Below are 12,873 nucleotides of genomic sequence, written 5' to 3'. Positions count from 1 at the left end.
TATATATATATATATATATATATATATATATATATATATATATATATATATATATATATATATATATATATATATATATATATATATATATATATATATATATGAGAACAGAAAATCTATTATTTTTTTGATAGTGAGAATAGGTTGTTTCCTTCTGCCCACTTTTTATCATACACAACTCTCTCTTCTCTAACATTAATCATTTTTTCATTTGATATATACTTAAAAAAAACAAAATATTTTTTATAAATAAAAATCAAAATATGATTATTTTAGATATAATCATATAATGAGAATATGTAAAAGAATAAAAGTTAATATTTTATTAAAACAAGTTAAATGTGTTTTTTAAGAATGAAAAAAAGACATGGGTTACTATCATGGTTTTGGTTTTGATGCAATTGTCAAGAGTGGTCATAATCCCACAGCCTTCATTTGAAGAAATAAATAAGTGGGCCTTTTGGTTTTATATGCCGGGGCTACAAAGCCTTTTTCTTTAATATAAGTTTTACCGAACCTTGTTTTATCTTACTGACCAGCCGGTTATTACTAGTTAATCTATAAAAGGTTATAAATGGTTTTGAGGCATCAAAAATTATAAAATATAAACATGTTAGGTTTGAGATCTATATATTATATGAGTTTATAAAAAAGAAAAGTTTAATATAAAAGTATAAGCATTACATAATAGTTTTACATAAATACAAAAGATATAATAAATAAAATAAGTAATTTAAAATATAATGCAGAGATTTGAAAAGTTGTAAAGCACTAAAGCATTTTTTATGAAATTTAATAGAATAATGTAACTTACATATATAAATCTCATTAAAATATAGATTTTAAATTTAAGAAAATGAAAAATACAAAAAAATGATAAGTGGGAAAAAAAACAATTCAAAAACTCTTAAAAATTGACATGTGTCAAATTAATAAGAAAATGAAATTTAACAAAATTGATTTTCATTTATCGGGTTCGAGTTAGATAGATATTATGGTTGGTGTCAAATCCTTATCTCTTATAATTTTTATCCTTACATGGAACGGGGCTGTTCCATAATGGCAACCAAAACGTTGGAGTATTTGTGGATTCGTTGTCATAACTTTTTTATCTGCGATTTTGACCGACGGATGCATGGAAACATCTTATGCCCACAAAATATATAAAACTATTGATATCATTATCCGTAAAACAAAATATCTTCTTCCTTCTTTCTTGAAGTCTCATCTCCAACTTTCTATCACATAAAAACCTTTTGTTGGGATTTTAAAATTAAAGGATCGGTTTGAGATTTGAATCATTTATTTAATAATTACTAATTAGGAACAGAGAATAACGTTTTTAATACTTATTATTATTATTGTTGTAAATTTGGCCCCCGGTTGAAGCTTATAAATAAAGGCAGCTTTAGAGCAAAGGCAAAGGCAATATAGTCATGGAAGTTGAAAACATACTACACATGAATATCGGCCATGGAGAATCAAGCTACGCGAGTAACTCATTTCTTCAGGTCTCTTACACTCTCATTAAATACTCATATTAGTTAGGAAATTAATTAGTTGTTTTACACTCCCTCCTTCAGTATATATCCTATGTGAAAGAATGCGTCTTTAATTAATGTTGTAATCAAATTATTTTTCAGGAAAGTGTCATACGGAAAACTCTGACTGTTTTACAAGATACAATCAAGGGAATGGTTAATATCGAAGCCGCCTTCAGCAAATGTTTCGTAATGGCAGACTTAGGATGTGGCACCGGGACAAATACACTTTTGCTTGCATCTATGGTTATTGATATAGTCCTTGAACTGTGTAAAGAAGATAACTATAAAGCGCCAAAGCTTCAAGTCTGCTTAAATGATCTTTTTGGAAATGATTTCAATACCATTTTCAAGTTGCTTTCGACCTTTTATGCAAATCTTCAGAAGGAGAAGGGAGAAAACATTGGCTCTTGTTTTGTTTCAGCTAATCCCGGTTCCTTTTATGGTCGACTCTTTCAAGATGAAAGCTTACACCTTGTTCACTCCTCTTATGCTGTTCATTGGCTTTCTCAGGTTTGAATATAGAAACACATTTAAACCAGACAAACAAGATTTTAGGAAACGTATGTGCATACATGTTTGCATAATCATACTCCATAAAATAAAAAATAGTTAATTCAAGCTAGTTTACATGCAAATTCATAGTAACCTGAACATTTTATAGGTACCTGAAGGCATTGAAAACAACAAAGAAAATATATACATGGCGAAATCAAGTCCACTGAATGTGTTTGAAGCGTATAAAAATCAATTTCATACCGATTTTATAAAGTTTCTACAAATGCGATCCGAGGAAGTAGTACATGGTGGATGCATGGTTTTAACCTTTCGTGGTCGTAGTAGGGCTGATCCAACCACTGATGATGGTGCCCGTATTTTTGAGCTACTAGCGCAATCACTACTCAATATGGTCAAAGAGGTATAATTAACGTTCTTCATTATACGACAATAAAGACTTGAAATTTTTTTCAGTGTTACTAAATTATATATGCTTTTAATAACTTATAGGGACTGGTTCAAGAATCATATATGCACTCATTCAATGTCCCAAATTATGCTCCATGCGAGGATGAAGTCAGGTGTACTATTCACGATGAGGGATCATTTTCTCTTGATACCTTTAATGTTTTTCAAGTAAATTGGGATCCATATGATACAGACTACACAAATGTGAAAGATTTAGATGAGCAGAGCCACATCCATGGGGAAAATTGTGCAAATGTTCTGAGAGCTGTTTATGAACCTTTGTTGACATCTCATTTCGGAAATTTAATAAACATTGATGTGCTATTTCAGAAGTTCCAGAAGCTAGTGGCTAAAGATCTAGCAAACAAAAAAACCAGACACTTTAATGTAGTCATTTCATTGACTAGAAAATGAGATACTCATGTATTCAAATCAGTCCGCTGGTTGTGTTAAAACTTTTTGGTTATTCAACGATCTATTCAATGAGAGATATATATACTTCGATCATGGACTCTATATATAAAGGTATGTGATGTTTGGTATGATAGAATGGAATGACAAATAAAATGGAATAGACTAGGTAATGGAATGGACAAGATGATGAAATAGATTATTATCATTCTATTGTGATGTTTGGTTGCTTTATATGAATGGAAGGAACCATTAATCAATGTTGTTTGGTATATAAGATTGGATTAATAAATGGAAGGGATGTAATTGAAAATGGCTATATACCCTCAACTCTGCTGCTAAATAACTCAAAGATAGGCACATATAATATTTTTTTCTCTGACTTATATTATAATATGTTACTAAACAACACATTGATGGTATAACACCCGAAAAATTAATACAAAATGCACCTAATTTTTTTTTTTATTTTTACTTATAAATATGTTTGGTGTACACTATTGTAGAATGGGAACTTATTCTCATTGCCTTAGAACGGAAGATGCACACGATATATATATATATATATATATATATATATATATATATATATATATATATATATATATATATATATATATATATATATATATATATATATATATATATATATATATATATATATATATATATATATATATATAGTGTTGTAAAACTCGCCGAGTTGGCCGATTACTCCTCCGAGTACTCGCTACTCCCCTCCTTGCCGAGGCGAGTTACAAAATCTCGAGTACTCTCCGATCGGCCCCTTACTGAACTGAGTAGTGTTGTGAAATTCGATCAACTCGGTGATTAATGTGTATAATATACTTAATTATTTATTATTTAACACACACACATGCGATTATTACTACATATATATCTTAAATTTTCAGCAATTATTCACGAAGTGAGACCATTATATGTTTTTTATTTTTTGTGTATTCACATGTATCCAATTTTGTTATATATTTCAATCAACTTATGATTTTATCTTATGATTTTGACATATATAATTTCCCTAAAAATATTTCTACACAAATTTCCAAATCCGAGTACTCCCGAGTACTCGCTACTCGGTAGTCGATTGAATAGGTACCGAGTAACGAGTTCTACAACCTTGTATATATATATATATATATAATATATATATATATATATATATATATATATATATATATATATATATATATATATATATATATATATAAACACACACAAACGTGGGCTAAGCTTGGGCCTTAACTAAGAATGGGTTGCATACAAGACTATCATACAACATAAATATACACTAACACCCCCTGCAGTTTATTCGGGAGTCATGCCACGAACATTTAAACTGGAGCGAAAATCATGAAAGAGAGAAGACGAAAGGACCTTCGCGAAGATATCGACATACTGAGATGTTGAAGGGACATGAAGGACTTTGATATGGCCAAGAGCAACCTTGTCACGCACGAAGTAAATGTCAATCTCAATATGCTTGGTCCGTTGGTGATGAAGTGGGTTGGATGCCATGTACATTGCACTCACATTATCACAATATACGATAGTTGCTTTTCCGGTTGGACACTGGAGTTCAAGGAGAAGATTGTGAAGCCAAGATGACTCGGCTACGATATTTGCGACAGCATGATATTCGACCTCTGCATTGGATCTGGAGAGTGGCCTGACGCTTCGATGACCATGAAATGAGATTGTCGCCAATAAATATACAATAGTCGGATGTGGAGTGACGAGTTGTTGAGCATTCGCCCCAGTCTACGTCTGTGTAAGTGAGAGCGGTGGTAGAGGATCTATGAATCTGAATACCGTGATCGACTGTACCACGAATGTAGTGCAAAATGCAATTGAGAGCATGAAGATGTTGCTTGTGTGGGTCATGTATGTGTGTGTGTGTATATATATATATATATATATATATATATATATATATATATATATATATATACTAGTTTATAACCCGTGGAAACCACGATTTTTATTTTTATAATTATTGTATAGACAAAAAAAATAAAAATAAATTATAAACAAAAAAAATAACATAACTTTGATCGTAAGAAATTTAAGAAAATTTAGTTTATAAAATAAAGATATATTATAAAAAAAATAAGGAATTATAAAAGAAAAATTAACAAAGTTTTATTAACAATTATAATAAAAATGTTATGAGAACTAATATTTTACAAATAACTTATAAATTTCTAAAAACTTCTTTATAAACAATGTTAGAAGTTTTATTTGTAACTCTACCATTTTTTTAGATTGTCTATTATCCAAATATAATTTTTTTAATTTCCATCGTACTTTAGCTGAAGTGGAATCCATGGTATATTCTATCATCTGGATATGAAAATAATAAATAATTAGTATTTAATATTCAAAATTGTATGTTAAATAAAAAGTTATGTATAAAGTTACAATTATAAAAAATGTTATAAAACAAATATAAAATATGATTAATAGTTTAAAAGTATTTGTAAAAAAGATAATGATCGTATTTTACATTCAAGTTTTGAATTAATGAAAAAATGGATTTGAAAATGCAATGCCAATGCAATGGTCACCATCAATTGGTGCCAACTGTGAGTTTGAATAAACATCAACGGGGAACCAAAATAAAATATGTAACTTATTTTCAAAGAACAAATAAATAAAATTTAAAATTTGTTACTTTTTAAATAAAGAATTAAAAATAATAATGAAAGTATTAAAGGATTTAATAAACAATCTATATATATCTTAATCTTAGTGGAAAAACAAACGTAAAGTAAGTGATGAGAGGATTTATTTGTTAACGTAAACCCCAATAAAATTGAATTCACCTGACTTTTTCTTTAATTCCTCAAAAAAATATATTTATATATCATTCGCATACTAATGTTCTTTGTTTTAAATAACATAAAAGCTACCCAAAAGCTCTTATCTTCAAACCGCAGAAGACTATACAGTAAAGTAAGTGATGAGAGGATTTTCAAAAGCAAATAAAGAAATCATACCAACGGTGAGTCGTGCAACAGTGACAGATGAGATTTGAAGAGTCGTAGAGGGTAGTGACGCCGTATGAGTTTACCGGCTGAGCTTGATGGTAGGCTGACAGACGGAGGCAAAAAGTGTAGCCGATTGTAAGATGTATTTCAGTCGGTTATTCAGCGAGTGGCTGACAACTGAAGAAGACGGTGAAAGTAAAGAGTCGGGACTAAGAACGGAGAGGGATTAGAGCATCATCAACGTATTTCAGCAAAAGGTTTTTGGTTTTTTTGGATCTAGGGTTTTAACTTTCTTTAAATACTTGTCGATTTTTAAAAACATTCACTCCTCACAGGATGGATTTTTCTTCATATATGGTTTCCTAATTTGAAGCCTGAAAATGGGGATTGATTGAAACAAATTGATTTGAAATGATACTTCAAATAAAATTGGAATACGAAAGATGGTTTTTATTGATTCTGAATCCAAGCTTGAATACAACACCTAGGCCTGCCAGTTGTTCTTTCCTAACACACTTTTCTTAGCCCATTCCCAAAGACTGCTGTAAATCACTTAGTAATGCAACGTATTTAAGAAAGGAATCAATGACAATCAAACATGGGGACTATCTAATAAAATATATAGTTTAGTGTTTATACATCCACACTTATATAAATATATTGAAATTATAACAAATTTATGTTGATGGGGGATTTTAGTAACTTTATTTTCTGATAAATTCATACTAAAACTTTTAGGAAGTTGTTTTGTTGCATGTTTAAGTGATTAAGACTTATATAGATTTAACAACATAAGTTTTTAACTGTGTATAAATAAAACATCATTTATATTCTAAAAAATTCGTCATAATCTTCACCTTGAAGAAAAAATTTACAAATGCAATCACCATATATACACAAATATAGAATTTAATAATATGCCCTTTACGATTTCTAATATGTTTTCTTCTTTTTCTGGAACTAAAGGATTCTGAATACACAAGTTAATGTTATACTTTATATGGAATTCAACACCTTCAAAGGATTCGGAATTCAAGCTTTGGATTAGTCCTTTTATTGTTTAAATCAATAAACACCATTATTTCATATTCCAATTATTCATTTTTAAATCAGGGGCATAATTGTCATTTTTTTAAAGTGTAAGTGAATTTTTTTTAGGATGAAATGCAATATCTTAGAGAGCAAATTACATTTTCTAGTGTTAAGGTATATTTTGTCCCATTTATTATTTTTATTTTCTATTTTTTATTTTTTTTACTTAATGTGTTTATATATCAATATTTTAAACCAATAATTGGATTTGTTTGATATGAGGAACCACAATTATTAATTGAAAAGTATACATTGGAAAAGAAATTTTCCAAGCTACGACTGGTTTGTCCTATTTGCTCTTAATTTAATGAATTAATCCTTTTCTTTTATGTTCGATTATGTTGATTGTTAATTTGTTTTATGTGGAAATATTTGGGGCTTTTTTTCTCATTAAACGCTGAACGGATAAATCATGTCATACATGTTGCATAAACAAATACTGTTTCTTTTATATTAAGTGAATGTCTGAATATGAGTAAATGACCATATTAACCTTGTTGAGCAATGAAACAATTTTCTAATATTACAGGCTCTCTGGATGTGAAGCAAAATGAAGCCATTGAAGTTGTTGCTAATAAATTGGCACGTAGAAAAGGTGTTATTGATGAAAATCTAAAATTAGAACATGAGTTGAAGGTAAGTGATGTGCCTTTTGTAACCTTTGGATTAACATTAGCCCATGATTAAATGACCATTTTACCCTTTCGGTTGTTGAGGATGAGAGGTATATTTTCATGTCATCCTTAGTCGGGCTATTGGCTGAATATGGGATTTTGCCTCGTTTTACAAATGTTGAAGGTCTTTCAGATAGCATAAAGGTATGATATGAATTGTATTAAATTTGATTATAAAGACTATACCATTAAAACATCAATATAAATTTCTTGAATAAAAGATTTAGGTGGTTGTAATTCGTAAGCATTTTACCCAACAATGAAGATCTAAAAAAGGAATAAATTTTCTTATTTATTAAATTGCATGCCATTGTTTAGAAAATAAATTAATAACCTTTTTTTATTGTTAAAATTGTAGAAAATAGCAATATAATTTCTTGAACATGATAGAAATATGATTGTAGTTTATGAAAATTAGGAAACACATTATTAAGAAACAAACACATAAAATAAGGTAATATCAGTAGCAGCCATGAATTTATAAAATAATCTGATAACACGAAGCTTCATAGTGAACACGTCCTTCAAGACATCAAGATCACGGATGAGAGTAAAATCAGCAGCATCCATGAATCTGTAAAATAAGGTAATATTATAAATACATAACAAAAATAAAATTGAACATAAATGTTCCCTATGATTATTGATTCTGAAAAAAAAAGTAGTGACATAATCTGACCTCTATGATTATCAATTCAGAAAAAAAGAGGATGAAACTCAAGAATTTACTGAGAAATGTCAAATTAGTTTAAAGTTTTTATCATTTGAATAGATGTTTAAAAGGTATGAAAATGTAACCAGATGGATTGAAATGTATGAATATTTTAAAAAAAAGTAGTGTCATAATTTCACCTCTATGATTTTCGTTTCAGAAAAAAAAAAAGGATGATGGAAGTGAATAGTTATGTATATTGACCTGATGGATTGAAATGTATCAATGTAGTTGCAGGGGTGCGGAAGAATTATAGTTTGAAAGCTTTGAAGACACCATAAAAGAAGAAAACAATTATAGGGATCAATATTTACACTATTTATAAGTATAATTGATAGGTTTATAGGTATAATGATAAAACAATCGGCCATTCTTTGCGGATTTATAGGGCAGAATGTAGGTAAAATTTGATTTATTATAACTGATTTGCTGATTTTTTGGAGTTGATATGATGATTTGAAGATGTAAAGCAAAGAATCGGTGGAAAAATTCAGCAAATCGTATTTGTGGTAGTGAATCTTGGAATTAAAGAGGTTTAATAGGTGGAAATTGGAATCTCATAGCTGGTTTTTAGGGATATCATATATGTATTATCTATATTAAAAAGCATGTAGATTTGTAACATTAAAATTGATTTACTGAATTTTAGGATGTGGTTATGAATTGAAATCATATTTTTGTATTTAGAGGTTGAATTTTTGAAGTTTAAGAGGCATACACGTGGCAAGTAAAGAATGTGACACATGGCAGTTTTATATGAAAGCTATTTATTTATTAGAAAGGGATATATATATATATATATATATATATATATATATATATATATATATATATATATATATATATATATATATATATATATATATATATATATATATATATGCTAAACTGCAAAAGTAATATATGGTCTAGTAAAGGTTAGCTACTAAATCGTACCTGCCATACTACGAAAGAAAGTCGGATCCGTGACCGGAGGACCAGAGGAGTCCAGTTTGTGAACTGGTTCTGCTCGGGTGCGACGAGGGTTGCAGTTCATCATGTGAGCACGATGAAGAATTTTAGTGGCATATTTTTTTAGAAAGAAATATACCGGTGGAAGATCACACTGTAGAGATCCCTAGGAAATAGTTCAGAGCTCCAGGATCTATCATGGCAAACTCACGGCTAAGATGTGAAATAATTTGTTGAAGCATAGTTGTGGAGGAGGTTGTAAGAATAATATCATCAACATAAAGAAGAAAATAATTTATGGGATCAGGACTCTGCAATATAAATAATGAGGGATCGGTGCGACTGTGCTAAAAACCAATAGTGGTTGGATACTAAGAAAATCTATGAAACCAAACTTGAGGTGCCTATTTGAGACCATAGAGAGATCTCTGAAGAAGGCAAACATGATCTAGAAATTGAGATTCTCGAAAACCTAGAGGGTTGTGGAACTAAATTCCAAGTCATATTAGCAATAAGAGCATAATATTCGTCGTACATAGCCTGACGCTAACGAGAGTCCTTAAGAGTTTGTAAGTGTGACCGAGGAACAGGGGACACAGAAGAGATATGGAGGTTGAGACGTTGAATGGGTTTGATTATCCCGCTGCAAGCACGAGTAGTCATTGAATAATGAGATGTAGGGTTGGACAAGAGAGAAGAAGAGGTGATGAGTGAAGGGTTCTTGGTTGGAGCCTAGGGAGAGGTGGAGTCTGTAGTGGGTGTGAGGGTGGATGATGGTGAGGGTGGTATAGTGGTGGTTTTGGCTATATGAGAATCATGAAATTGAGGGGTAAGGCCTGCAATGTCATCGATAAAAGTATATGAGGTTGGTTTGATTGGAGTAACCAAGCGGAAAGGGAAGGTGTTACCGTCAAAGGTAACATGACAAGATATTATAATTTTGCTAGATGTCAAACAGAGACAACGGAAACTGAGATGGTGAGTTGGATAGCCAAGAAGAATGCAAGGACTAGAGCGAGGTGAAATTTTGTGTTGGAATTGGATGTGGGGAAAACAAAAGACATCCAAATACGTGAAGGTGAGAATAAGTTGGATGTTGCTTGAGAAGGTGGAAATGAGGTGTTTCATTGTTAATGGAGGAAGATGGAAGGATGTTGAGCAGGTGGGTTTCCATATGAAGGTCCTTGACCCAGAAAGTGGGCAGTATGTGGGCTTGAAACATAAGGTTTCAGATAATATTGTTTATGGTGAGGATCATACGTTCGGATTTTCCATTTTGTTGACAGGTGTGTGGACAGGAATATCGAAATTGAATACCATTTTTCGCAGAGTAATCATGAAATTGATGGTTGTTGTATCCGCTCATATTGGATATAACTGAGGTCCAAACATCATAATGTATAATATCAAAAGCATTGGAAACAACCAAACTGTAAGCATAAATGGAATCTTTTGTGTTGCCGATTTGACATATAGAACAAACATTAAATCACAAACTTTTATAACATGCTAGAGATTTATATGAAACTAATAAATCAAAGATTTTATTTTTAGGGTGAGCAAGGCGCAGGTGCTAAAGTGAAGGGCTAGTGGAGACATGAGCTTGAGGAGTCGAAGGAAGAATTGGGTATAGGGGACCATTGTTGTCACATTAAATTAGAGGTTGCATGGTCATGTAATCATTGAAAATAAAAACAAATTCATCAAATTCAATGGAACATTTATTTTGATGAGTGGATTGTTGAACGACATGATATTTTTTTATAATTGAAGGGGGTAACGAGGACATTATTTAAATGTAAAGGGCGATAGGGATTTTTTAAGAGGGAAAGTGATGTGTCCGGTCATAGTGACCTACATGTATTTTGACCCGTCTCTAACTAGAAAGTGACGAAAGTTATGATTAATGCTAAGAGAGTCAAGGATACCTATATTTGTGTGTACATGGTCAGTGGTGCCCATCTCCATAATCCATTCGCCCGAATGATGCAAGGACATAGAGCTAAACATTTGTGGAAGAAATTTGGGTTACTGATTTGTGCCAAACCAAGGCCAAGGAGGAGGAATTGGGCTATTTTGAGACTTATATTGGGTCATGTTGCTGCTGGAAGATTTAAAATTGCTTGAGCTTAAAGTATTGAATTGGGTCGAGGGCAGTGGCGGACACAGACTATTTTAGTAGGGGTGTCCCTCATACTTCAAGCGGGTGCACCTAATAGAAAAAAATTTTAAAAAAAAAAATTACACTACGAGCCAGAAATTGAGCAGTGGCCCTGGACCCCCAATTCTCCACATAGGTCCGCCACTGGTCGAGGGGGGAGGACCCAAACAACCCTTGTTGTGGCATGTTCCAATTTTTAGATGTGGGCCAAAAATAGAAGTAGGGTGTTGAAGGGAAGGTACCATTACCCAATTTGATAGATGAAAGAATTGATGTGTCGCCATCCTGTTTCCACTGTAAGATACCATTGACGTGTAAGAGGGAGCCGATGACTGCCTTCGACGATTCTCCTATCGGCGATTGTCCGACCGACGATGGTCCTACCAAAAATCTTGGTGGTGGTTGTGAAGAGCCTTAGAAGAACCGACGTGAAGAATAGATGGCGATGAGGAGTGGTCCACATGCGACGGTGGTATGGGATTTCAAACATTAAAAAGAGACGTTGTTCCTCAAGCACAAGCATGGAGTGAGCATCCTGAAAAGATGGTAGTGGCTTGCTATAGCATATGATAATGGAGATGTAGTCAAACCAAATAGAAAGACCATTGATCAAATAGTTCATGACATGTTTATCTTTGACCTTAGAGTTGTCATCAAGATTCTCGATGAGTGAGGTAATGTTTTGGATCTTTGAGCAGTAATCAACAATCGAGAGGTTCCCCATGGTTATATTATGCAAATCATTTTCAAGCTTCATTAATCGTGAATCCTTGTTATCTCGAAAGAGTTTTTCCAAGGTTAACCATACTTGATGGGCACAAGGGTCTGGTTTGAGAACGTGCTCTAGTAGAGGCTGTGAAATGGTGGTGTAGATCCATATTTGAACAACCGCATCAACCTGCTTCCAAACATCGTCGGTTGGTGGAGTGTTGGTTGCATGTTGAGTAGAACCTATATGGTCAAGGGCATCATAATCCCGACAGCGAGTAGAGAATAAAGTTGTCCAGGAGTCGTAATTGAGCCTATCAAGGTCCAGAATCAATGGCATGTGAGATTTAATGCTGGAAATGTTGAACACCTTGTGAGGAGGAGGAAAAGTGTCAAACATGATGCAAGAAAGAAGGAGGAGAAAGTGGTCAGCAACACCTTTGGTGGAGGCAGTAGGGCTGGCCGGTGATGAGAGAAAATTAAGAAATATGGAATGGGAAAGTATTCTCATTGAGTTTGAACAAAAGATACACACAAATATATATATATATATATATATATATATATATATATATATATATATATATATATATATATATATATATATTGATGAAATAATTCTAATATGAATATTAACGTTTGATTACTC

The 12,873-nt window shown here is 31.9% G+C and overlaps 1 protein-coding gene and 1 long non-coding RNA gene across 2 annotated transcripts; both read left to right on the top strand.

Annotated features, from left to right (window-relative positions):
* The first annotated feature begins 1,335 nt into the window (after window positions 1-1,335).
* Window positions 1,336-3,014, top strand: LOC111906005 (benzoate carboxyl methyltransferase). The gene is made up of 4 exons (XM_023901746.3): window positions 1,336-1,511; window positions 1,644-2,054; window positions 2,206-2,460; window positions 2,550-3,014. The coding sequence occupies exons 1-4, from the start codon at window positions 1,437-1,439 to the stop codon at window positions 2,919-2,921; spliced, it is 1,113 nt and encodes a 370-aa protein (XP_023757514.1). The 5' UTR covers window positions 1,336-1,436; the 3' UTR covers window positions 2,922-3,014.
* Window positions 3,015-5,856: 2,842 nt separating this feature from the next.
* Window positions 5,857-8,819, top strand: LOC111906006 (uncharacterized). Its single transcript, XR_002855084.3, has 3 exons — window positions 5,857-6,183; window positions 7,548-7,836; window positions 8,636-8,819. It is a non-coding gene; the product is annotated as an uncharacterized LOC111906006 (long non-coding RNA).
* Window positions 8,820-12,873: the final 4,054 nt, after the last annotated feature.

This window comes from Lactuca sativa, chromosome 7, assembly GCF_002870075.4.
Source record: "Lactuca sativa cultivar Salinas chromosome 7, Lsat_Salinas_v11, whole genome shotgun sequence".
In the NCBI taxonomy this organism is placed as follows: domain Eukaryota; kingdom Viridiplantae; phylum Streptophyta; class Magnoliopsida; order Asterales; family Asteraceae; genus Lactuca; species Lactuca sativa.
Note: the sequence above shows the minus strand (reverse complement) of the source record. Positions and strands in the feature narration are given on the sequence as shown.

What these genes read in the sequence shown, in the direction of transcription:
- LOC111906005 (XM_023901746.3), top strand. Translation starts at nt 1,437, where the DNA reads ATGGAAGTTGAAAACATACTACACATGAATATCGGCCATGGAGAATCA. An exon ending in CGAGTAACTCATTTCTTCAG is followed by an intron (nt 1,512 to 1,643) that starts GTCTCTTACACT and finishes ATTATTTTTCAG; the next exon opens with GAAAGTGTCATACGGAAAAC. An exon ending in TACTCAATATGGTCAAAGAG is followed by an intron (nt 2,461 to 2,549) that starts GTATAATTAACG and finishes AATAACTTATAG; the next exon opens with GGACTGGTTCAAGAATCATA.